The 25,525-nt window shown below is 40.0% G+C and overlaps 1 protein-coding gene across 1 annotated transcript in view; it reads left to right on the forward strand.

The window, feature by feature from the left end:
* LMTK2 (lemur tyrosine kinase 2) overlaps positions 1-25,525 on the forward strand; it is a 147,231-nt gene that overhangs the window by 102,761 nt on the left and 18,945 nt on the right. Inside the window, exons 8-12 of the mRNA XM_077449038.1 lie at positions 10,168-10,252; positions 10,494-10,615; positions 16,286-16,435; positions 18,415-21,046; positions 24,737-24,866. Coding sequence (XP_077305164.1) covers positions 10,168-10,252; positions 10,494-10,615; positions 16,286-16,435; positions 18,415-21,046; positions 24,737-24,866 — 3,119 coding nt within the window. The remainder of the gene's footprint in view (positions 1-10,167; positions 10,253-10,493; positions 10,616-16,285; positions 16,436-18,414; positions 21,047-24,736; positions 24,867-25,525) is intronic.

Below are 25,525 nucleotides of genomic sequence, written 5' to 3' on the forward strand. Positions count from 1 at the left end.
TGCATAAAGAACACCACCTGCTTGCTGTGGTTTTCTGGCGTGCCATTTAGAAAGTGCAGCTCGCTTCACTGCGGGGTTCCCGTACTATGAATGGGGGCGGTAGCACCCCAGAGCCGATGGAAACCTGGATGCCAGGTCAGTGTCCTAATTTTAAGTCGGCAGCTACATTATCTGTAGCTGCTGACTTTCATTTTTTGCTGGGGGTGGCAGAACTCCGCTTTAAACAGAACCCCAGAATTGTTTTTTGCAGACCCCACAAGTCAAGCAAGTTACCAATGATGATTATGGTATGTTTTGATCTATAAAACTCAGAGCTTTACTGATGCTGGAAAATGCAGGGAGGACATGTTTATAATTATGTAAGGCTAACATGTTTAAAATCCCAGTTTGTATGACGGCCATGGCTGCCAAAAAGAAACATGGAAGCACGCGCTGGCAAATGGCCTATACGAGTGTATAACAGATCTACTTCAGCTTGTTTCCTTCCAAGCCATGCAACACACAGGCTCTTTGGAAGCTGGCACCATGCAGTGATTGGAGTCACTGGATTAATACATTGGTGCTTGGAGCGGCGCTTTTTGTTTATATGGGTCACAGCTATGGCTGCCCCCATGCATACAATGGAAAATGGAGAAATAAGTTTAGACGTAAAGGAAGATTACCAAGTGAAACAAAGGGGGGAAGCCTGAAAAACAAACTAATGCAGCCACCACATCTAAAGATTGGAAAGCTGCAATATAATACATTTTGTTTTGGGGGTTTAATATGCTTTAAATACAGTTGCAATAGTTACTGAATAGCATTAGCAATTCATTCATTTTTTTGCCAGAAGTTGCACTTTAGGTTTCATCATTGTACAATGTAAATTTCTACTTTACTGCACTTTATTTACTCCTGTCCAAACTACACCTTCAAAAAGCAGAGATGTCATGTTTAAATGCAACTGGATTCCTCCTCTTAATCTGCAAAGAACTGCTGAAAATAGCAGTTAGCACTTTAATCAGTTTGATCTATGACATCACTTTGGTATGAATTCAGCATCCTTGCCTGTCAGTGAGCAGATACTTAATCTATGCTCAGAGAAAGCACTTGTTGCCATTCTTTACAAATAGCTGACATTTGACACATGGTTTCTCTGACCTATTGGTTAGGAAGGCCTGCAAACCGTCTAGACCCAGAGCATGGAGGGTCAATAAAATCAGATCCAGTGTTTTTCACTTATTAATCTGCATGGTATACACATATGCAGTAACTCTGCTTGTTCATATTGTGGCATTTTGAGACCTCGACACAACTATAGATGGCAAATTGTTTTCCATTAACAAATATTTTAATACAGAGTTCAGGTAGAATGCAGCCAGGCAGATTTAATATAATTAAGAGTATATATATATATATATATATATATATATATATATATATATATATATATATATATATATATATATATATATATATATATATATATATTTGTGCCTAAATATTTTATTAAAAAATAATTATGTAGTCGATGTCCTCATAAGTCATGTTAAGGGAGCAAATATAGGGAAGGGGCCTATACATGGAACACTCCAGCCATGAACTAGCCGAACATCCCCCAGTAGAATTAAGGACTATCTTGATACCCAGAAAGATACAACAAATATAATTAAAATAGCTTTTATTAGAAAAAAACATAGATTTAAAAGTAATTGTTGACAAATGGCATAGTTACAGCACACAGTTGTACAGTTAAATAACACCATCCTTCTAGTATAGAGAAATTCAGGGTACATTGACTGATATCCAAGTTGATCGTATATTTCAACTAGTTTCGCGACTTAATGTCGCTTCTTCAGGAAAATCTTGGTACAAGTTTACAATTGAATACATATCGTCAACATTATTGATATAATACAATAAACATCACAAAATCTAATTTATAGGAGTATTTTTTTTATATATACATAAACACCTTTAATGCTACAGAGCATATGGCTCACCACCGGAAAATCTGAGATGCGGACCAAAAATAGAGCACGGGCGGCTCCCATCAACTGGGGTTAACCACCCTCGGGGCGGATACGGGAGGTTGAGTAAACAAGCCAGCTTAAAAAAAAAAAAAAAAAAATATATATATATATATATATATATATATATATATATATATATATATATATATATATATATATATATATATATATATATATATATATATATATATATATATATATATATATATATATATATATATATATATATATATATATAATTTTTACAATTCTCTTCACTTACTTTGACAACAGTTGTAGTAAGAATTCTTGTTACTACACATTTTTTTTCTGCACTTAGAATGGATTAATACTGCAGAAAACCCACCCAAGCACTTCAATTTCAGAAATGGTTCTGTTGGCCCTGATTTCTTTTCTTCTGGAGTTTGTTGGCATTCTTTATCCCTTTAGCCTAAACTCTACAAGATCAGTTGTCCGTCTGTTGGCAAAGACTGACCAGCATTGCTTTTGAGTCAAAATGTTGGTTTGCTGAACCATAGAAGGCAATGAAAGAGGACAAAAAGCAGCGTCTTCAAAGTGTAGCAATATAACCATTTAATTTGTAGGAACGTTAAGATAACACAAGTGGGTACCGGTGGTCAATCGTTGGCTGGAACCCCCTGATTAGCTTTGTGCAATGACCCTTCCTGTAAGTGCTTACTCATGTACTAGATACACGATCCAGCGCAGGAAAGCCGCTTTTCTGCTGTACACCTACGTGAAGTGGTCGGCAAGTGGATAGACCCAAAAAAAAAAAAAAAAAAAAAAAAAGAATTTAGACATAAGGACTATGGAGGAGACAGTGCAATCAAAGTTAATACATACATGAATTTGGCTTTGTTTCCAGTGTATAGGTCCATGTTGGCTTTTAATCTACGAGTGTCTTATTGGGGTAAATGCTTGGGTTAAAGTGTTACTAAACCCAGACAATGCAATTATTTTAGTAAATATAAACTGCTAAATACCTTTTTCATTGGCAGTATATAGCAGTTTTGTGATTTCTATTAGTTCCTGGTGAAGCTTGGAGGAGGAGTTTTTATACTGCATTGAGCTGTCCTATGAGGCTGCAGGGCTCCTGACTGCAGAGTGCTGATTGGCCCTGTGCTGATCACATGCACTCTCCCCAAGAAAATAAAAAATCTCTCTAGCAATACACACCAAACTGAGCATGTGCAACCTGACTCCAAAGGCTCAGACTTATCTGGACTTGTCCAGGAGGACAGTGCGGGGAGGGGAGGATCTGTGCATACTAGATCAAACGGCCTTTTTATACAATACAGAGGATTAACTCCTTAGGTTCCACAGTGAGTAAAACCAGCATGCTTTATTCCATATGCAGGCTGATTTTTTGTGGGTTTAGTAACACGTTAATTGTTAGCATTAAAATAACATTAAGTTTGAGTTGCTGTCACAGAAATTCGAAACCTTGTAACAGGAGTTCAAGCCCAGGCTTCTGTGATTAATGCTTGATGGCTAATGCCACTGACAACTAGTAGTAAGTTAGGATTAGCCCAACACCCCCCGGTTCGGTTTGCACCAGAACCTGCGAACAGACCTAAAATTTGCGTGAACTGGACCGTTCAAAATCAAAAGTGCAAATTTTAAAGGCTAATATGCAAGTTATTGTCCTAAATAGTATTTGGGGACCTGGGTCCTGCCCCAGGGGACATGTATCAATGCAAGAAAATGTATAAAAACAGCTGTTTTTTCAGGAGCAGTGATTTTAATAATGCTTAAAGTGAAACAATAAAAGTGTAATATTCCTTTTTAAATTTCATAGGGGGGGGGGTGTATAGTATGCCTGTAAAGGGGCGCATGTTTCCCGTGCTTAGAACTGTCCCTGCACAAAGTGTAATTTCTGCAGGAAAAAGTCATTTAAAAGCACTCACGGCTATAATGAATTGTCGGCTCCCCGTAATACAGAGAACAGTCATTGAAAGTCATTGATTTAAAAAAGTTTCCCCCAAATTCAATTACCAGGCTCTTCAGGTCTGGTATGGATATTTGGGGGGAACCCCATGATTTAATTTTTTTTTTTGTCATGGGGTTCCCCCCAAATATCCATACCAGACCTGTGGTATGGATTTTAAGGGGAACGCCACACCAAATTAAAAAAAATGGCATGGAGTTCAACCCCAAAAATCCATACCAGACCCTTTATCCGAGCACGCAACCTGGCAGGCCACAGGAAAAGAGGGGGGGCGAGAGTGCCACCCCCTCCTGAACCGTACCAGGCCACATGCCCATGCTTATCAATCTGGAAACCCCCTTTAACAAGGGGACCCCCAGATCCCACCCCCCTGTTTGTAATGGTAAGGGGGTACAAAAGTACCCCTACCATTTCGCAAAGAAAGTGTAAAAAATTGTTAGACGCACACACCGTTGGGAAAAGTCCTTTATTAAAAAATAAAAAAAAGTGATGTAATGCAGGTTTCACTGCTCCCAAAACTTCAGTTTTTAAAACCTTCTTTTTTTTTTTTTTTTGCATTGATGCATGTCCCCTTGGGCAGGACCCAGGTCCCCAAACACTTTTTATGACAATAACTTGCATATAAGCCTTTGAAATTAGCACTTTAGATTTCTCCCATAGCCTTTTACAGGGTGTTCCGTGGCTTTTCGAATTTGCTGTGAACACCCCAAATTGTTTGCTGTTAGGCGAACAGGCAATGTTCGAGTAGAACATGAGTTCATCTCCAAGCTCATCCCTAATAGTAAGCCTCTCCCAGGACCCACTGCATCTGTTGACACTGGGTGTTTGAGGTTCATATACACCTGAAATTATTTGGTGGGGTTGGCAATGATTTTCATACGAGATACGGTATATCTCAAAGTGAATTTGGTTTCTAAGATCTTCTATATTTGGCCAGTGCTAAAATGTACTGCCTTTTTATGTTCCCTCTCTATTGCATTGACCTAAACATGAATACATAGTGTGAGCCAAGCTTACAGTACATGTTTATGGAAAGCTCATTTGGCAGTGAAGCCCATGAACTAAGGATCCTATACGTTTATGCCCGCTTGTAAAAACACCATCCGATAGCCAGCTTCTAACAAACATTTGTGTTTTAGAAATCATTTTGGGGAGTACTTAACCAGGGCACTGAGCTCATCTCTTGCGGGTGATATTTCACAAAGTGACCCCCTGTAAAACTGCAAACCTGAAAAGCGGTCACCCTGAATCAAGGTTCCCTGCTTAAAATGTGATGGATTAGAACTATAAATTAGTTCTTGGTTATCTGCTGCTATTCCTAATTAAAAAGTATAAATGTGCATGCACATTAGAAGTAAACACTCTCTGAGATATGTTCAGCTCAGGCTACTTCTAAATACTGATTTATTGGTGGGCGGTGTTAATATTTTATACTGAAAGATACGTCATTACTATGTCGGTCTAATTGGTACATCTCATTGGTTACAATACAAGAGAAATGAAGAAACTTGATGCTTGAAGTTTGGTTGAAACTGGTTCTGTTATCTCAAATGAATTCTTCTAACGCGGGGGATGTGGGGGGTAGACGCCATCTTGGCTCCGAACATAAAGTCAATCTGTATACTACATAATAAGTAAGGAACATGTATACACATAAGCAAATAGACATTTTCTGATTATCATTATGTACATTGGATTCCTTAACAAAAGTATATGTGAGCCCTAAACTTATAAAAACTAATTTGGAATCTGTCTTCTCAGCTGCATAAGGGGCTTAGAAAGGTGGGTTGGAGAAACAGTAGTGTACTGATCTTTCCTGTGAATGGCTGTGCACGGGGGTATGTCAGTACAAGTCTTGGTCATTGCAGGACAGGCAGGTTTTCAGCACCGCCAGAAAACTGACCATGCTGGGATAGAGGTTCTCTGATTGCCTAGCATGGTCAGTTTGAAATGGGAAAGCAGGAGGGCTGGCAGGATCACCAGGAATTTCACACAAAGGAAGCAATGCAAAGAGAACAGGATATTTTTGGAACACAAGTATATGGCACAGGAAAATTAAATTTTGGGGTAACCTATTAGGACCAATGACTACGTGGTTATTATCGGAAATGTACTAAGTGGAAATTTTGTTGTGTATGATTCTGTTCTTTGCATCTGAATGGGTAAAGCAGATTTTAATTGAATAGTATTTGCAGAATGCCTGTACAGTTACTTTGAATTTGTAGTATACATCTGATATTTGGTGCAACTGATTTAAGAGATTTAAAAAATCAATAAAAAGGCATGTGTATGTGAGTTCTCGAAAATTGTAAACTAATAAGTAAATGTGAACTCTTTAAGGATTCATGGCCTAGAGGTAGCTGGACTAGACATTTGTTGGGAGGGTATGGGAACCATAGTAATGCTTTTAATTTAAACAGGACATTGATCTCTCTGATCCACAAATCTCTGCTTACTATTAGTTGTGTTTTATGTATTTTTTACAAGATGGGCAGATAGAAACTTTACACTGTAAGAAAAGAACCTGCAATCTAAGATCATTGATATAACTTCACTAGTACAAATTTTTTTGGTACTCTTAGTGACTTTTACCTTTTCAGTATTTGTGACTGATATTGGTGAATTTGCTGTGGTGTTTGGCAGGAACTCCTATTCACAATAGCCATACATTGGAGAGGCGATGTGTTTACTTCTGGCAACAATATCCTGATGCTGTCTGAGTTACAGGCAAATCTCCAGCATCAGTGATTTTGTTGTTGGTGGTAAATGAATGCAGCTAAGCCACGTTTCTGGACTCGCCACCCATGCCATCTAGCCAGCAGGCAGTTCTTCAATAAGCACAAACTTCTGATTATATATACATTTAATGTCTCCTTTGTATTGTCTGCCTTGAATTATAAGTGACTGACGAGAATGGCCATGGGAAATAGCTGATTTCACATCATGAAATGCACAGCCTTATCTGTGTCAATAGGATTGTCTCCCAATATTTCTCAGTGGTTTTCCTTGCTTTGAGATGCCCTTTCCTTGACTAGTCTTTTGTAGCTGCCTGCCAGAAATATATTGGTTCAAGTAACTGTGTCTAAAAGTAAAATTTTCACATATAGCAAAAGATGAATAAAACTACATTAAATCGGAGTTCCACCCAGAAATGGAGCTTCCACAGATCGGATTCTCCCGATACCCCCCCCCCCCCCCCCCCCACATTTGGCACTTTTCAATGGGAGGAGAGAGCGCATACCTGTCAAATCCAGGTATTTGCTCCAACTTCCGGGGAGAGATTGCTGCAATGTCTGGGTTGTCAATAGAAAGTTAATGACACCCCCAGATTGGTTCGCATATTGCATTGTGAACTGTCAAATGGTGCAGGAATTGGATCGCAGGGGCGTTGGCACTGCGATCCAATTTCTGGTGCAGACTAAAAAGCACCATTTTGGTGCGAATGCAATGCAAATTCAGCCAATCTGTATGTATGGCTGAATTCATAGCATGTGATCTGCTCAGCAGTGTGGTGCGAATCGCATGCAATGTCATACATCGCACCAGCGTCAACCCAGAATTAGGCAACCTGCCCAACTGGTAATGTGGCCAGTAAGCCTGCAGTTTAACAAATTTAGCCATTAGAGGGCTGAGACAAACCATTTACCACTGACAGGGATGCTTAAAATGCTCACCTTTTTTTATTTATGTAAAACCTTTATTCAAAAAGAAGAAAAACTGTTGCTGTAACTGCTTAAAAAGGTCTCTTGCCCCTTTACCCAAAGTTTAGGCACTCTAATACATATGACATGTTACTGGTCAGATCACTAGGGGAGGGGGAAAAAATTACTGCAGTCACCACATTGTAGGATTGGTAAGCTGCAGTATGTTAAACATTTTGGGTTTAATACTGCTTTAAATGCAGGAACCCAGTGATGCTGACACATAATGTACCTTTTTACATAATCTTATAGTGTCCTGGGTGTGCTGAATCCTACACATCATGCATCAATATGTAAATGCAAACTTTTAACATGGGAAGTCAAGGCTTTGGCCCATACTTTTCCACACTGTGTGCTTCACCGGGGTATAGAAGGCCCCTCTCACACTGACTGACCAAGTCTGCCAGCAGATCTGCCCGCTCAGCAAGGAATCTCTCTGCTGATCCCACTGAGAAGGCGGATGACGGGCCCAAGTCCGCTCTACTAATGCAGAGCGAACAAACAGACACAGCACGCTGTCTGATGGAAATTAAATGCCTGCTTCCATCCAACTGTCCTCCGATCCGCCAGGGAAAGGATCGCCATCAATCTTCTTTCTTTCTTTTTTTCTTTTTTTTTTTTATAGCAGACAAGTTTGGATCGGGTGTCAGCAGACACCTGTTCGCTGACATCCAGTGCTCCATAGAGAGCAATGGATGGTCCAATTGCATCCGCCTGAATACTGACATGTAACCCCAATTGGTCCGTCAGTGTGAAAGGGACCTAAAAGCACAAATAGTTGATGTTTGGATAATTAAATACACTTAGTTTTCTTCCCTTTGAAAGGCTACTAAAGATATATACTGGCATATTTGGATGCCTGTATTAAATAGTTATTAGTGGAAATGGTTAATGTTTCCATACTTGCATTAAAGTAGAATGTATTTCTCTCAACTTTGCTACATTTTGTCTGGAACAGTCAATGTAATGCAATGAACTGGGTCATTTCTTTTACTGAAATTGTGCTTACATTGTCGGTTCCTGTCTGTGTTGTCAATAGATAACAGGTTAAATAGTACACCTGAATGCTCTGCTGACTGCTTAGTTTACTTTCTGTTGAACATGCCTAATGCTTTCTCTGTATAAGCAAAGCATGTATTGCATTTATTTACTTTGCCTGTTCTGCTGGACGGTGCCACAGTAAAATTCTGAAATGAAAGTGTAACATCACAATCTGTGTTCTTCCCTCTAAACATATTAAATACTTTGTTCGGCATAAATGAGTATCAAAGATTGTACTGCACAGCCTATTGTAAATCTTAAGTGAAAGACCATGATAAACCCCCCTCTGTGCAGAGCATATTGCAGCACCAAGGTTTGCACAGATTACATGCATGCATATGGGATAGAAGTAGGATCAATGTGCTGGCGCAAGAAATTTGGTGATGGAAGCATTTACTAATTTGCAGCCACTGCCTCTTCTGTAGACAGTATAAGGACAATTCTTTGAGACATTGTGACAATTAAAATGAACCTACAATACACACTGAATCGTTTTAATTTTCTGAAAAAGCAGTTCTAGCTTTTTAAAACAAGCTATCATTGACCTCTATAGCGATGGGCCTTGTGGAGGGATTAAAGTTCTCAGGAAGCACGAACATAATTTTTTCTGTGAGGGGCGGAACAGCACAGGAACGCTCTGTGCATCACACTGCAATTCACACGCTATCCAGGTACGGTGGGATTGCAGCCCATTAATTTGAATGGGCTAAAATTACGCCAGACCACACCAAGTAGTGCATGCATTATTTCAAAAAACACAAAGCAACTGGATCACATGGTACTGCTATACCAATGTAATCCAGTGCATGCAAACCTACTGCTTTTGGGACCTGCATTTGGAATGCCGTTCAAACTGACTCCACCTGCAGATTGCAAGTGCAGTGAGTTTTGAACACCGAGCGTGGGTTTTCCTGCATTGCCTTCTTATGTGAACTAGCCCTGAGCAGAATCTTGGCAGTGTACTCACTTTTGTTGCCAGCGGTTTAGACATTAATGGCTGTGTATTCAGTTATTTTGAGGAGACAGCAAATTTACATTGTTATACAAGCTGTACAATCACTATGTTGCATTGTAGCAAAGTGTCATTTCTTCAGTGTTGTCACATGAAAAGATATATCTACACAAATGTGAGGGGTGTACTCACTTTTGTGAGAACACACACACACACACTCTCACTGTTATAATAACATTACGTAATATATCGCGCCATAGCCTGGAGCCAACTTGGGGCAGCAGAGAGGCAAGTATGTGCGTTAGCGTTGTTTTTTTTTTTTTTGTTTTTTTTTGTTTTTTAATATATCAAGTTTTCTCCTTTTTCTTAAAATAAAAAAGTATTTTTTTTTTTTTTTTTTTTTTTTTTTTTTTTTTTTTAGAATTGATTGCTTGAAACTGTATGACATGAATTTAAAATGTGTGTTCTATTGGCCTGAAACTTTGTGCCATTCATCTTTTTCTTGTTTTCCAGTGATCTGGCCTTACGAAATTGTTTCTTGACATCTGATTTAACAGTGAAAATAGGAGACTATGGCATAGGATTCAGTAGGTATAAGGTAAGGATTTCTATTTTTTGAGTTCATACTTTAATCCAACTAGTTCAGTGAACAAAGTTGTATGTTTAACACTTGTGCAATTGTTATAGACATAGAACTGTGCTGTCATTGGGTTCATAGTTTATAAGGACTCCAAACGTCTTTCTTTTAAAAAGAAAAGGCTGGCCCAGAAGAAAGGGTTTATCTCATGCTCTTTTAAGGTTATTTCATGATTTTTATTTTTGCTTGATTGTGTTTATAGGCGGATTACATGGAGGTCTCTGAAGACAAGTTCATTCCAATTAGATGGATGGCTCCAGAGCTGTTAACGACCTTTCAGGATAAAATAATGGTGGCAGACCAAACCCGGCCTAGCAATATATGGTAAGTAATCTGATGTAAACCATGAAAAAATGCATCTGTGTGTTAAGCACATTTATTTTTATCGGGGTTTTGTTTTTCCTTTACAGAAAATTAGTTTAGATAGTTTTGGGGTTTATGTAGAAAAACTGGAGAAAAGCAGAGCGAATGTCTCTTCTGTAGTGTAAAGTTACATGCATGTTCAAATTCTCTTCCATGGCAGGAGGTTTTCTCGCCTTCTCATCCTATGCATTAAGGTTAAAAAGCACCTGGCAGTGATCAAACCCCAGCCCCCCCCCCCCCCCATTTTACTTACCTGAGCCCTGGAATTTTCACCCGGCGGAGACACGATGTTCCTCTGCCCCGAGGGTTCATGGCTCTTGATTGGATAGATAGCGCAGCCATTGGCTCCCCGATGCTGTCAATCAAATCCAATGACGTGGGGGCAGGCCCAAGTCATGCATTCGGCAGCTATGGATGCCGAATGATGGACTCGGGAGCGCGCCTGCAAGGTAACACGCGTCAACCCCCCCCCCCCCCCCCCCCCCCGAGTGAGCTTCTCCTAGGGGGATATCTGATGCGGGAAGGAGCCACGAGAGCCACCGATGGTGTTCGGGCCACTCTACAAAACGAGCTGCACAGTGAAGGTAAGAAAATTTTATAAAACATGATATCTTTACTACATATAAAAAAATACATTGGAACAGACAAAAACACCCTTACTGACAAGGTCAACAGATGCCCAATAAAAGGATATGGAAAAAGAAGGAAATATATAATTTAGGATCCGTAATGGACAAAAAAAACTGTATAAAGGTATCGGGGGGATAGTATCCATAGACTTTTTCCATGCCTTCTTGTCAACCTGTTTCGCAATTATAATGGCTTCCTCAGGACGTACTGGGTAGGTGCTAATACAAAATTAAAATACAAGGAAAGAGAAATATTCACAATATTGTAATGTGTATATCGCATATTTAAGCAATGTATATTCATCTTGGAAAATACATATAACATACTAACATAAAATCATCTGCTTGCCTGATGAACCTTGAGACCAGATGAAGGCAGAGACCAAACAAAACAAAAACTGACTCCTTCCTGCTGTAGAGCTAGGTAAAGGGAGAACCGATGACTCTGACACTTAGGTTAAGGAGGAGAAAGTATTGCCTCCCATGTACCCAAGGACACTGATGATTCTATGATTAAAGACCGACAAGTTTATAATGTCACTCCAATCTTCATTCATAAATGGCCCAATTCCTATATATAGCGTATCATTACACATTAACCTGGCTCAGTCAAGTGGAATATTGAATGAGAACAAAAATTGTTATACATCCCATTGTTTAAGGATATAATCACTGATTTCAACAACCCATAACCACATGGGACTTAAAAAAATCATATTGTGTGATGCTTACCCAGATGTAACCAAGATGTTGATTTGGTGTAATCACCCCTAATAAGGGGAAACACAAAAATTGCCTTAATATGTCCACCCTGATTAGGTCCCAGTTACCAAAATGATGTGTACAGTGTTGTGAAAATATTTGCCCCATTCTGATTTTTTAAATTTTTTTATTTGTTTATTACACAAAGATAACCTGAGTAAATACAAAATGCAGTTTTTAAATGATGGTTTCGTTTATTCAAGCAAAAAAAACCTGACCAAACCTGCCTGGCTTTATGTGAAAAAGTAATTTCCCCCTAAACCTAATAACTGATTGTGCCACCCTTGGCGGCAACAACTGCAATCAAGCGTTTGTGATAACTGGCAACGAGTCTTTCACATTACTGTGGAGCAATTTTGGCCCACTTTTCTTTTGCAGAATTGTTTTATTTCAGCCACGTTTGAGGCTTTTCCATAATGAAACGGCCTGTGTAAGGTCATGTCAATTGGATTTAAGTCCGGGCTTTGACTAGGCCACTCCAAAACCTAAATTTAGCTTTGTTTGAACCATTTGAAGGTGGACTTGCTGTTGTGTTTCGAATCATTGTCCTGCTGCATAACCTAAGTGCACTTGAGCTTGAGGTCACAAACTGATGGCCGGACATTCTCCTTTAGGATTTTCTGGTAGTGCTCAGAATTCATTGTTCGATCAATTATGGTAAGTTGTACAGGTCCTGAAGCTGCAAAGCAGCCCCAGACCATCGCACTACCACCACCATGTCTGACTATTGGTATGATGTTCTTGTTAGGAAATGCTGCATTCGTTTTATGCCAGATGTAACGGGACACACACCTTCCAAAAAGTTACATTTTTGTCTCATCAGTCCACAGAATATTTGCCTGAAAGTCTTGGGGATAATTAAGATGTTTTTTGGTAAATGTGAGATGAGCCTTTGTGTTTTTTGGTCAGCAGTGGCTTTGGCCTTGGAACTCTCCCATGGATGTAATTTTTTCCCAGTCTTTCTTATTTTTAAATCATGAACACTGATCTTACCTGAGGCAAGTGAGGCCTGCAGTTCTTTAGATTTTGTTCTCGGTTCTTTTATAACCTCCTGGATGAGTTGTCATGCTCTTGGAGTAATTTTTATAGGCTGAAAACTCCTGGGAAGGTTCACCACTGTTCCAAGTTATCTCTATTTGTGGATAATGGCTCTCTTGTGGTTAACTGGAGTTTTAAAGCCTTAGAAATGGCTTTAAAACCCTTCCTAGACCGATACATGTTTTTTTTTATTTTATTTTTTCAAAAAAAATCTAGAATTTTGGCATGTGTGGCTTTTTGTGATCTGTAATGCCGCGTACACACGATCGGCATTCCGGCCAGAAAGAGTGATGAGAGCTTTTCATCGGAAAATGCAACAGTGTGTATGCTCGATCGGAATTTAGCTTTCCGAATTACCACCAGCAAAAAAAATTGATGGCATGTTCTCAATTTTCCAGAAGGAAAAACTTTCTATCGGAAATTCTGATCGTGTGTATGCAGTTCCAACGTGCAAAAACTCGCGCATGCTCAAATTCAACTAGGAGATGGAAGCTATTGGCTACTGGGTATTAAACTTCCTTTTTCTAGTCTCGTCGTACGTCACTGCGTTCTTGACGGTCGGAATTTCGTGTGACCATGTGTATGCAAGACTGCTTGAGCGAAATCCCGTTGGAATTCCGTTGGGAAAACCAGAGCTTTTTCCGACCAAAATTCTGATCGTGTTTACGCGGCATTAGGGTACTTCACTTTGTCAGACAGCTTCTATTTATGTGATTTCTTGATTCAATATGTCTGGCAGTAATCGGGCCTGGGTGTGGCAAGTGAAATTTAAATCATCTTTCCAGAAAATTGTAGTTGATCACAGTTCATTCATGATTCAGCATGGGAGGAGGCAATTACATTTTTCTCATATGGCCAGGCATGTTTGAGCAGATTTTTTGCCTTAATTTAAAAACTGCATCTTTGATTTACTCGGGTTATCTTTGTGTAATAATAATATTTGATCTGAATCATTTAATTTTGAGAAATATGCAAAAAAAAATAAATCCGGAAGGGAGCAAATACTTTTTCACAGCACTCTATATAGAGCCTATAATGTAAATCGGTGGCCGTTTAGAGAGTATAATGTACATATATACAACCAATGAGATAACATTAAGCTCAAGGTCCTCATAATAAAGGGGGCTTATTGTTAAAGCCAAAGTGGGGTATGAGGTACCTGAAACATATAAAAAAGACCCAGGGTAATATATTGTCACCGCCAAGCAGTTCTATTGCCATACAGGTGCATAGAGTATTGGAAAGTATTCACTCTGTCCCACTTGACTAACCTCTTTAGAACAAAAAATGGTGGCACGGGTGTGTTGGTTCAGCAGTAACTGAACAAATGAGGGTAGCTTTTATGTTTTTTTGGTGCCAAATGCAGCGTTTTCAAGTGCCAGAGGCGGGGTGGCATGATGCCAATAGCGCCACAATGCCGCTGACATCGCAACTCCATCACGACTCTCTATTCGTGTCATGGGTGAACCGCACCTGCAGGAGTATGTACAGAGAAGACAGTAGGTGGCAACATAGGTAGTGGGCGGAGGTGTCCTGCACCCAATCACGCCCAGAGTCAGATCCAGGTGGGTAGCCGCCCCGATTCAACACCCCGCACTGACAAATGTATGGGCAGAAGAATGATCGCCACATCGACCCTTCCAGGCACCTGACCGATCCCATTCGGGGAAACTGGACCCAGTGAACACATCACATAATTCGCCATAAGTCGCCAGCACCATTGTGATCTTCCCGGGTATTAAAGCAAATCCTAAACTTATTTCACCCATATATGGCAAACGCATATACCCATAATCAAAAGGATCACCAGGCAAGCATAAAACATAAACCAAATAATAAGCATTGGGACACACAGAATACATCAGCATTATGTACAGTTAATAATCTGATGACAGACTAACCATAAACAGTTGTGTATGGAGATATACATATATACATACATACACACAATGAGTGACATTTTGTTATTCAATTCATAGAATCATCTGTGTCCTTGGGTACATGGGAGTTAATACTTTCTCCTCAACCTAAGTGTCAGTCATTGGTTCTTCCTTTACCTTCACCAATCTCTTCAGCGAGAGAGTCTGTTTTGTTTTGTGTGGTCTCTCCCTTCATCTGGTCTCAAGGCTCATCAGGCAAGAATATGGTTTTATGTTGGTATGTTATATGTATTTTCTAAGATTAATATACATTGCTTAAATATGTGATATATACATTACAATATTGTGAATGTGTTTCTCTTTTCTTGTATTTTAATATTGTATTAGAATCTACCCAGTATGTCCTGAGGAAGATATTAGTTGTGAAACAGGTTGACAAGGAGGCACGGAAAAGTCTATGGATACTATCCACTGATACCTTTTTATACATTTTTTTTTTTGTGCTATATTATATATTTTAGATCCTTCTTTTTCATGTTCTTTAATTGGGTAAATGTTAACCTTGTGAATAAAGGGTGTTCTTGTCTGTTCCAATGTATTTTATTATATGTAATAAAGGCATCATGTTTTATTTTCTGTCTTGTTATGCCTACAAAATCGGCTTTTTTTGATCAAAGGTTTTTATAATTCGTTTCAATCCTTTTGTACAATTATTGGATAGTGGTATAGTGGGAGTCCTTCCTTTCTATCATTCTATCCTCTGTTTCACCTGATTATTTGCAGCCATCTCTTCTCTACAGCCACCTAAAGCACGCATTTTACACAGCATTTTTGAGCTACAGAAAGCAGGGGGTGTGGATCTGATGCCGCACTTTGCATAGCTTGGAAAGGAGAGCAGAGTGTAATCTGAGACTTGAGTGAAGAGAATGGAGACACCCACCCCATTTACACAGCACAAAGGGAAAAACGCAGCTGAGGCTGTCAATCACAGGCTATGTGCTGAAGCTCCCTTCCCCATTACCCTTGTTTGTTTGTAAAGCCTGCCAGCAGGGACTTGTGTAGATAGCATATGAACTAGGCAGCCAACAGAAATCACTCTGCTTTGGATCGAGGGAAGTACACACTATAAGAAGGCTATGCAATGTTTTTTTATTTATTTATTTTTTATTTATTTTATTTTTTTTTCCTTTGTCAGAGGTTTACAACCACTTTAAGCACTAAAACATTATCTGAAATTGAGCATCTTGGCAAGAGTGCATAGATTAGGTTATAATTAAAGCATACCTAAATATACCTAACTGATGCCCTACTTTTTTCCCTAGGTCGCTTGGTGTCACGCTCTGGGAACTTTTTGACAATTCTGCTACTCCTTATGCAGAGCTTTCTGACTTGGATGTTATAACCCATGTGATAAAAGAAAGAGAAGTTAAACTTCCAAAACCTCAACTAGAACAGCCATATGCAGACAGATGGTAATGTTATAATGCTATGGTTTGGGTTGATGGATGTCCAAGGATGGTTGTACATCAGTGTATGCCTCTGTATGAACAGGACTGCCCAATACATGTTTTTAATCCACCTCACACGTGTGCACTGTCCAGTACATGTGCATTCTCCTACAGACAGCGGCAGTTGTGTGTGTGTGTGTGTATATATATATGTATATGTGTGTGTGTGTGTGTGTGTGTGTGTATATGTGTATATATATATATATATATATATATATATATATATATATATGTGTGTGTGTGTGTATATGTATGTATATGTGTCTGTGTGTGTGTATGTATATATATATATATATATATTTTTTATTCTCAAAGAACAGCATATGAGTAGTGTAAGCAGGTGTTTTCAGCACTTCTGATTTAATGAATAGGGAACTGCTGAAGCCATTAAATCAGTGACCGCCAATGAACTAGCATTTTCGGAAGGCAGATAACCTACAGTCATGGTCAAAAATGTTGGCACCCCGACATTTCTGACAGATAATGCACCACTTTGCCCAGAAAATTGTTGCAATTACAAATGTTTAGACATTCTTATGTTTAATTTGTTTGTATTGGTATGACACACAAAGTGGGGAAACCTTAAGATTGTCCATGCTTTTCCAGCTTGTTCTCAAATCCTCAGACGATTCTTTGCTTTTCTTTATCATCTCCATGCTCTGTGTGGACACATAACAGAAAGGTTTAGTTAATTTTTCACCATTTTAACTGGTTGCCAGTGTGATTTCTATATTGTCAGCACCTGCTAATTGATACAGGTGAGTTTAAGAGGTCTGCCCACCCCTGCAAATATGAAAAGCCAGCCAGTAGAAATACTGCAGCTGATGACTTAATAGAACACTTACCTGTCCTGGAGTCCAGCAATGTTGGCACCGCAGCTAATGTTTCCATCAGCTGACGGGTGCCGCCATTGCCGATAAAAGAACCCGGTAGTGGATTATTACTGCTTCACGCCTGATCCCTACTGCGCATGCAAGAGACGCCGCTGCGCTCTCCTACTGACCAAGGAGGGAGCCGAGCCACTGGCTTAACACTCCACGGCCTGGACTCCCGGAAGTGGGATAGGATGCTTGTCAAAGACAGGTATCCGCTCCCCCCTGAAATGTGCCAAATGTGGCACGGGGGCGACAAATGAGTGGAAGTTACACTTTTGGGTGGAACTCTGCTTTAATTACAAATTATATAGGAGCATCACAAACCCCCCCCCCCCCCCTCTTTAACCAAACATTTGCTAGCATTACTGTCTCCTCTCTAAACAAGTTTATTTTGCCAACTGTATGCATTTTGTGCAAGATTCTCTCCTTTAATTGCCCATACACATGCAGGTCTTGTATCCAGGGGTCTGCCAGCTGATCACTAAATCCATAGTTTGCTGCTTTAGCTGCTATTTAATTCTGATGTATAAACAGGGAATGCATTTTTGCAGCACTTAAAGTGCAAGTAAACCTCCCTATTGTTTTCAGGCAAGGAAGTTGCCATCTTTGCCTCTGTTTAATCTACAACTGCCATGACGCTGCACATGTGATTAGTTATGACACCAGCCATTGGATGGCTTGACAGTATAGATCTAGTTGGCTTCTGCACTAGACGCAGCTAAACTTGTATCAACAACCCCAGCTTATCCTGAACGCACTATGATTTTTCAAAACGTGAGAATCCCTACAAATAAGGAGCTCCTTTTAGTGCCTTCTTTTGTTTAAAAGTTGTGCTAATGTTGCTCAGTTATTGCAGTAGCTAGCCTAGTCCTGCCATAACAATTCTTAAACAGTCTATTGTTCTCAAGTTTTGTATCAAAGTGAGTCATTTTGGTGAATAGAATGGAAAACGTTTGAATTAATTTGAACATAATTTGCTCCAATTTTAACAAATGTAATTTTATTTGTAAGCAATTCCAGAAGGCTGTTGTCACAGTACACTTTTTTTTTTTTTCCATTATGTTACAGGTATGAAGTTTTGCAGTTTTGTTGGCTACCTCCTGACCAGCGCCTGACTGCAGAAGAAGTGCACAGACTGCTGACATACCTCCGCATGCAAAGTCAAAAGGAGACAGAAACAGATTTTGAACAGCGTTGGAATTCTCTTAAACCAAATACTAGCAATCGGCAGGCCGCCGCAAACAATCTGGCATTTCCAATCTTGGATCACTTCACTGGTGATGAACTGGGCCGTGAATTGGATGAAGTTCTTACTGTAACAGAGACTAGTCAGGGGCTCAGTTTTGAATATGTATGGGAGGCAGCTAAAGAAGATCATTTTGAAGAACATAGTCATGCTGACTCTGACACCACAGTGAAATATAATAGCATATTTTTTCCTGTGCCTGTAGATGTTTTTCAGAAATCAATCTCTGACCTTGGACAAGATAAACAAGAACAGTCTATCCGAGAAGAGACAATTGTAGTCCCTGAAGTTGTACCAGTATTTGATGCCCATAATGTTTCTGTATCCAATGAATATTACATTCAGTTGGAGGAGCAAGGTGAAAGCCGCTTGGACTTTGAGCACCATAGCAATCGCAGAGAAAGGAAAGGTGAAGATATACAGTTTATTGCCCTGAGTGAACTTCATTCATCAGGCTTAAGTAAAAATGAAAGTAACTTGTCTAGGTCTGAGCAAATGGGCATTTCAGATTACCTGGATGTATCCGCTCGTGCTGCATTGCCATTCACTGAACCATCCAGCAGTGTTGGCCTCTCGGAAAAGATCCATAATGAAGTGCCCCTTTGTGACTTAACCAATCAAAACCGAGGCCAAGCTAACCGCCGTTCTCCTACACTTTGTTCAAAGATTGATTTCTCTGATGACAGTAAAAATATTTTTGACCTTGATGCTGCCATATTAAAAAGTATGCCAGAGTCAAATCTGGGGTTTGAAGATTTCAATGAACTTTCTGACAATTTTTTATTCTTAAAAGAGAAGAACATGTTGTCAGATAGTCTGTTTTCCAAGGATCCTATTTTAGATCCTTCAAAGCCATTGCAGAGCAACCTGGATTCAAATAACATTTTTGAAAACACTAGAAGTTTGGACATTGAGCTCATGTTGGCAGAGCTTGATGCTTCCTTTCTTAATATCTCAGGGGAACAGGGGACGGAGCTTGAGGAAACCTCAAAACCAGAGGACTTGACACATTTACCACTGGTAGAACAATTGAAGCCTGCTGACTTTGATTTGTTCACAGATTTTTCCATAGACCCTGATCTGCATGCAGAAAAACTTGGAAGCATGCCTGTGTACAATATAAAAAATAACAAAAATGATGAAGACATAAAAGGTATTACTTTTGATTCAAGACTTTCTGATGCAACGAATGAGGAAATTCTAGGACTTAATGTATCTATTAATCATAACCATGATGTTGTGGCTCACGAAAATGTTTGTAACGAGCAGATGCATTCTGGATTTGATGACAGGTTAGCTATTTTAGATAGTGACAAGTCAGCAAAGCATGTCAATGGAGAATGTATTTTAAACCGAGTAAAATCTACTGCTTCATCAGACTCCACCAGTCAGGACAGCTTGTTAGATGATACCATATCAAACTGTACACAGTCTTTAGTACCATCTATAGGAACACCAGATTCCCTGGATTCTTTGGATGTTCAGAATATATTAGAGACTGAGGAATCAAACAAGTTTGTGCCATCTGATAAACCGGCTGATAGTGGATATGAGACTGAGAACCTTGAGTCTCCTGAGTGGACCTCGCATGTGAATGGTCCATCAAGCCATACTTTAACAGATTCTGAGACCTCTTCCATTACAGCACCTGTTATTATAATATCAGAAGTTGGGCCAAACAATTTTGAATTAAATGAGGGAGACCTTGATGTTAAAGCACATAATTCTGCTAATGGTGCTCATAACTCTTACCGTGACTCTGCTTATTTTTCTGACAATGATTCTGAGCCAGAAAAGAAGCCAGACATTTTGTTGAATCAGGCTTCTGATATGAGAAATGCGAGTATTTCTCACACTTCAGAAGAAACGGAAAATACATATAAAAGCAGTGGCTCTAGAAGGGTGCTTATTCCAGGAGAATGGGCTGAACAATTGTCACTGAGTTCTGAAAGTGCGAAGCAGACTACACATACTTCCATCAGCGAAGGCACTGCTGATGACAGCATATCAGAACAGGATGAGGAAATTGTAAATCCATTTGGACCATCTGAGGTTTTCTGTTCAATGAACTCGATCAAAGGTATACCTTTTTTGAGCCATAGCGAAGGACAGAAATTAAAAGAGCCGGATATGGAAGGCAAATACTTAGGGAAGTTGGATGCTGCTGGTCTCCTTGATTTGTCAGAAGATGGCATGGATGCAGATGAAGAGGATGAAAACAGTGATGATTCAGATGATGATATAAGAGCTTTCACACTTCATAGTTTCAGCTCAGACAGCGAGGATGACACTGTCCACCCAGTCCCTGTTGTTCACATGGAAACAGATGATTGGAAAAACTTAAAAAGTTTAATGAAACCACACAGGCCTGCTTCATACAGATTGTTTGGGAAAGAAAAGAGCAAAAAGGCAGTGAGCTTTTTCGATGATGTTACCATCTATTTGTTTGATCAAGTAAGTGTAGGCTAGCAAATATGTAAAATTGCATACTACAAAGTGTGTGTGTGTGTTTTTATATATATTTATTTAAGTTACTTGTATAGCGCTATATATTTACACAGCGCTTTACATATATATTGTACATTCACATCAGTCCCTGCCCTCAAGGAGCTTACAACCTAAGGTCCCTAACATACATTCATACATACTAGGGCCAATTTAGACAGGATCCGATTAACCTACCATAATGTCTTTAGCGTGCGAGAAAACCGGTGTACCCGGAGGAAACCCACGCAGGCACAGGGAGAACATGCAAACTCCAGGCAGATGGTGTTGTGATCAGGATTTAAAGTAGCGACCCTTTTCGCTGCTATGTGAAAGTGCTAACCACTATACTACTGTGCTTCCCTATATAATAATAATAGGCTCAAAATGTCAAGTCCTGAGCTACTAGCCAGGTCTTAATTGTTACTTGCCACCAGTTGCCCCACCCAACCTCTACCCTCCCTGGCCCCTAATTCCACCCCTTGTAAAATGATCTCATGCAATTACACAGTTAAATGTTTTATACACAATTAAGTTTCAAAAATAAATATTAACAGCTTTAACAGTATTGGCATAAAGCATATCAGTGCCTATCAGAGCAGCCTCATGAGTGGCCATCAGTGCAGTATATCTGTACCCATTATTGCTCATCAGTGCAGCATATCGGTTCCCACCAGTGCAGCATATCATGCTGCCTCATAAGTGGCCATCAGTGCAGCTTATCAGTGTCCTTAGTTGCCACCTCATAAGTGCCCTTCAGTGCAACCTCATCAGTGCCTCAGTGCCTGTCATCCCCGCTGTGTGTGATCCGGCCAGCAATCCTCCTATCAGAAGCAGTGCAGACTTTTTTTTTACAGGGCATCAGAGCAACCCGGGGGGCAGGGAGGCAGTTGGGGGGGGGGGGGGTGATGCACTGTAAAAAAGGCCACACCACAATCAGCCAGGAAACTGTCGGCCTAGTCCACCCCTGCTCCACACTCGCCCTCAGCTCATTTCCACTCACCGAATGCATGTGTGTGTGTGTGTATATATACATATACAGTGCCCTGAAAAAGTATTCAAACCCCTTAAAATTTTCCAAATTTTGTCATGTTGCAAACCAAAACGTAAATTTATTTTACTGGGATTTTATATGATGCACCAACACACAGTGGCACATAATTATGGTTGAAGGAAGATGATAAATGGATTTCCAAATTTATTACAAATATCGGAAAAGTGTGGTGTGCGTTTTGTATTCTGCCCCCTGGAGTCAATACTTTGTAGAACCACCTTTCGCTGCATTTACAGCTGCAAGTCTTTTTGGGTATGTCTCTACCAGCTTTGCACATCTAGAAAGTGACATTTTTGCCCATTCTTCCTTGCAAAATAGTGCAAGCTCTTTCAGCATTCTAGCACACGAATATGCTTTGAGTCAAACCAGGGATATGCAATTAGCAGACCTCCAGCTGTTACAGAACTACAGAACTATGGAACCAAGTCCCATGAGGCATAGCCAAATTCTGCCAGCCACAAGCATGATGCCCAGAGGCATGATGGTACTTGTAGTTTTGCAACAGCTGGAGGTCTGCTAATTGCATATCCCTGGTCTAAACCATTCCATTGAAGCTCCGGCTGCTAGTTTAGGGTCGTTGTCCTGCTAGAAGGTGAACCTCCGCCCCAGTCAAGTCTCTTCTAAGGTTTTCTTCTAAGATTGCCCTGTATTTGGCTCCATCCATCTTCCCATCAACTTTGGCCAGCTTCCCTGTCCCTGCTGAAGAAAAGCATCCCCATAGCATGATGCTGCCACCACCATGTTTCACGGTGTGTTCTGGGTGATGTGCGGTGGATCTCTTTAGCTTCTCCAGAGTTACCATGGGCCTCTTGGCTGCTTCTCTGACTAATGCGCTCCTTGCCCAGTTCAGATGGACGGCCATGTCTTGGTAGGTTTACAGTTGTGCCATACTCTTTCCATTTTCGGATGATGGATTAAACGGTGCTCCGTGAGATGTTCAAAGCCTTTGGATACTTTTTTATAACCTTACCCTGCTTTAACCACTTAAGGACCAAGCCTATTTTTTACACTTGAAGTAAAGTTAAAATCAGTATTTTTACTTGAAACATTATATATTATTTTTCAGACACCATAGAGAATAAAATGGTGGTCTTTGCAATACTGTCACACCATATTTGCGCAGCGGTCTTGATAACTTTTTTTTTTTTTTTTTTCTTTTAAACTACATTTTTTTAAATTAAATAAGAACACCGTAAAGTTAGTAAGTTTATTTTTTTGTAAACATCCCTTGTAATAGAAGAAAAATGACAGGACCTCTTTACTGTGAGATCTGGGGTCAAAAAGGCCTCAGATCTCACATTTACACTTAAAAGCAAAAAAAAAATTGTCCCTTCTTTATGGCCATTGTGCAGAAGTGACGTTTCATGTCGCTCCCATCATCCAATGGCATAGTTGAGTGGGGGTCGTCATTCCCTCCCCAGACTTCATACCTATCAGGGGAAAGGATCGGATCATCTCCCCACTACCGATGGATCCGGTAAGTGGTGGAGACGACCTCTCCTGCCGCTAAGTTATCTCGCTGCGAATCCGCTATGGAGACCACTTTTATCATAAAGAGGACCGCCCACCATTGAAGCAAATACCTGGGTTATGGCAGCTATTTGCTGCCATAACGGTATTTAACATCAAAGTAATGATGTAAATCCGTGGTGGGTGGTCCAGAAGTGGTTAAACTTCTCCAACTTTATCCCTGACCTGTCTGGTATGTTCCTTGGCCTTCCTGGTGCTGTTTGTTTACTAAGGTTCTTTAACAAACCTGAGGGCTTCACAGAACAGCTGTATTTATACAAAAGCTCAGACAAGCTGTATAAATTCTGCACTTTGGCCGGCTGTAGAAAAGAGGACTGCAGATAAAACATGTGTTGTATAATTTGTTTCATCTGTCAATCATGACATGTCCGCTGACATCCGACCCGCTCCGATCCGAAAAAGTGTAACGGAGGAAAAAGCTATTTTTCCATCCATCATCGGATCGGGTGACGATGGGCACTGCGGTCCGTCGTCATCGGATCTCCCATAGGGGAGAGCGGCGCTGTGACAGGTCTGTCCCTGCGCAGTGTGCAGAGACGGACCTGTCATCTCCCTGCTCAGCGGGGATCGACGGAGTGATCCCCGCTGAGCAAACGGATATCCACGGGGCGGATCAGAACTGATCCGCCCCGTGTGAAAGGACCCTAAATGTTATGTTGAGCTTTCAAAAAGTACAATTATATTTGCCAGATGCACAAATATGATAGAGAAGTTTTTCACTTGTATACCACAAGTAAAGACTGACCTGTATAGCCAAAGAGAATCGCACATAACCACTGTAACCAAAGTCCGCTTGGAGTAAATCAATTACCACATTCATCTTATGTTGTCACCATTTATACACTGATGCATATATCACCATATATATGTTCTATTTTTGCAATATATAGTTGCCTTTCACTAGTACGCTGATTGCAGTGCAGGTTTCATAGCTGCAAAATCACCTAGACTGGTTTTAGCAATCCTTGATGGCTGCTTCGGAACGATTGGCAACCGCAAGGGGTTTATTGTACGTTAAAGTATAATTAAGCAGCTTTACTCTTGGTGTGTCAGTTATCTTTGTTTTGCTTTTGTAGGAAACGCCAACCAAAGATCTGGGATCTCGAGCTGTGGACTCTAGTAGTCCAGTGTCCAACCACAGTCAAACTTCCCCATCCGCTGCAGGATCACGGTTCACAAACTCTGAGAGCTCGACTGATGAAGAGGGTATGGGATATTTATGGTGCTTTAATAACTTGTTTGACTCATATCAATTAATTTACTGACCAGGCAAAAGCTTGGCTGCTGCTTCTGCTGGGAACATTTGTAAAAAATAAAAATATATAGGACATGTTAGGCTCACAGTATAGAGGCAGTGGATACAATTTTGGCATTACACATTATATTTTGGATAAAATAGTCATATACTTCAGTGTGTGTGTTTTTTTTTTTTATTTTTTTTTTATTTTTTTTTAGGGGCTTTTTGTTTAGATTTTTCCTAAAAAGATAACTCAAAAAGAAGACTAATCGAAATGAAAAATAGAAATTTGTGGGGGGGGGGGGGGCAGGAGATTAAATGGGCAATTCCTAGTTGATGGAAATGATTGTATTAATGACTCATTGTTTTGTTTTTGTTTTTTTAAATACAGCCAGAATTACAAATTCGATTCAAACCACCTCCTGGTAACTGCTGTTTCAGCTTGCCTTTAAAATTCGATCACAGGTCTTGATCCAGTTTGCCACCTGTGTCCTTTAACCACTATACGGCATTCTGGACTTTGAGTGGAGATATCTGGTGCCTGCAGGCATCATTCTGATATCCTTTTTTTTTTTTTTTTCCCAGCAGCCAATTCCATGCAAAGTAAGCCATCATAATGGCTCTTTAG

This window comes from Lithobates pipiens, unplaced genomic scaffold (genome assembly GCF_037356315.1).
Source record: "Lithobates pipiens isolate NorthernLeopardFrog02 unplaced genomic scaffold, aLitPip1_a1.2 Scaffold_22, whole genome shotgun sequence".
Classification (NCBI taxonomy): domain Eukaryota; kingdom Metazoa; phylum Chordata; class Amphibia; order Anura; family Ranidae; genus Lithobates; species Lithobates pipiens.